The 1,469-nt window shown below is 36.6% G+C and overlaps 1 protein-coding gene across 2 annotated transcripts in view; it reads right to left on the reverse strand.

Moving 5' to 3' along the window:
• LOC119586998 (exportin-7-like) overlaps window positions 1-1,469 on the reverse strand; it is a 2,683-nt gene continuing 1,214 nt past the window's right edge. For both annotated transcript variants that reach the window (XM_037935739.1, XM_037935740.1), the window contains exons 2-4: window positions 928-1,103; window positions 649-776; window positions 1-373 (exon numbers count right to left, since the gene is read on the reverse strand). In XM_037935739.1, coding sequence (XP_037791667.1) covers window positions 268-373; window positions 649-776; window positions 928-1,103 — 410 coding nt within the window. In that variant the 3' untranslated portion in view covers window positions 1-267. The remainder of the gene's footprint in view (window positions 374-648; window positions 777-927; window positions 1,104-1,469) is intronic.

Below are 1,469 nucleotides of genomic sequence, written 5' to 3' on the forward strand. Positions count from 1 at the left end.
CCTTGCAAATTTACGAATTACAAAATATGATTCAAAACTTGGGAAAGTCAAAATGACTTTTTAATACACGTGGCCATATTCAGGTCAACCACATATGAGCACAATGGTTGCTGTTGGTATCTGCCACAACATTTATGGTCGTGTTAGCTATGGCAGATTCTGTTATTGTGGTTGTAGTGGAGAGGGAATAGCAGCGGCGACGATGTTGGGGTGGCTGGTATTATGGTGAGGATTGTAATGGAGACCGTTCTGGTGAAAGTGTTGCCGTCACGATGTCATCATTTCACTTCCACTACTGCCACTACTGCTAGTCACTGGTCCCTTGAGTGAGTCATTGATATCACGGCGGAACACAGACAAATTCTGAGTAAATCTGAAAAGGTAAGAGTATATTTAGAGGACAGAAATGAAAATTTACTTAACATTATTGCTCTCCTCATTCAAAATATATACATTTATCTCCTAATTTTGCCATAAAAATTAATAACACCCATAAGCGAACACCCACTCACCTGAACAAATCAAAATGTCAAATATTCTTGCACTCATTGGAACAGAAAAATGTTTTGTCAATTCACCAAAAATCAAACTTTAAATATTTAACAGATTTATCAAGTACTGAAAAAATTACTCTAGGGCAAAACTTACTTGTCCCTATTCTTAGTAAGGAGGTTTGGCTCAATGCCCTCCATCAGACTATCAAACCACTGGGCCATTGCTCCTTGCTTGTCTGGTGCTTGTTGACTGATAATCTGTTGCCTCAGTTGTCCAAAATACTGTGGAAATGAGAGAAATAATTAGGAAAGTTTCTACCATATACTTTGCATTATAATCACACTTTTTTTTCCAATACTTAAGTAAGATATATTCATAAACAAATTCAAAGACAGACCCCTTTCCCAAATTCCAAGCAAACAAAAAATTTACCTCATTATTTAATAAAATGAGTGGTAACAGTGGACGGGACATGCTCCACTGATTCCTACAATCCTCAAACATGATGATGTTAAGGACAGTGGCTAGCATTTGCTGCAGGATGGATGGTTGGTGTTTCATAACCCTTACAAGGGCATCTGACTCCAGGTCCACTGTACCTTTTTTGCCTGCAATGAGAGATGTTTAGTGGAGGAGTCATACAAAGATTAGAACCACCCTTACTCAAGTGTTTATAATGAAACTGAGCTCAACTTTACACTTGACTTGATAACAAACTTAAGAGAGATTGACAATGTGGTTTGACGTCAGAAAAAACAAACAATTAAAACTAAAATATTCTACCCAGTCACTGCAAGCACCCAACACTTTCCAATGATCAAATCACTTTCAAAATACTAAACATAAAAAAGGTAGACAGACAAAATTCAATATAATAAAAACTGTGCTTTCCCCCAAACATAAAAAGCTATGACATTATTCTTTAACTATTCATTATATCAGCCTCACTTTTAGTAATCAACCTTCCATGTAGC

This window comes from Penaeus monodon, chromosome 22, assembly GCF_015228065.2.
Source record: "Penaeus monodon isolate SGIC_2016 chromosome 22, NSTDA_Pmon_1, whole genome shotgun sequence".
In the NCBI taxonomy this organism is placed as follows: Eukaryota; Metazoa; Arthropoda; class Malacostraca; order Decapoda; family Penaeidae; genus Penaeus; species Penaeus monodon.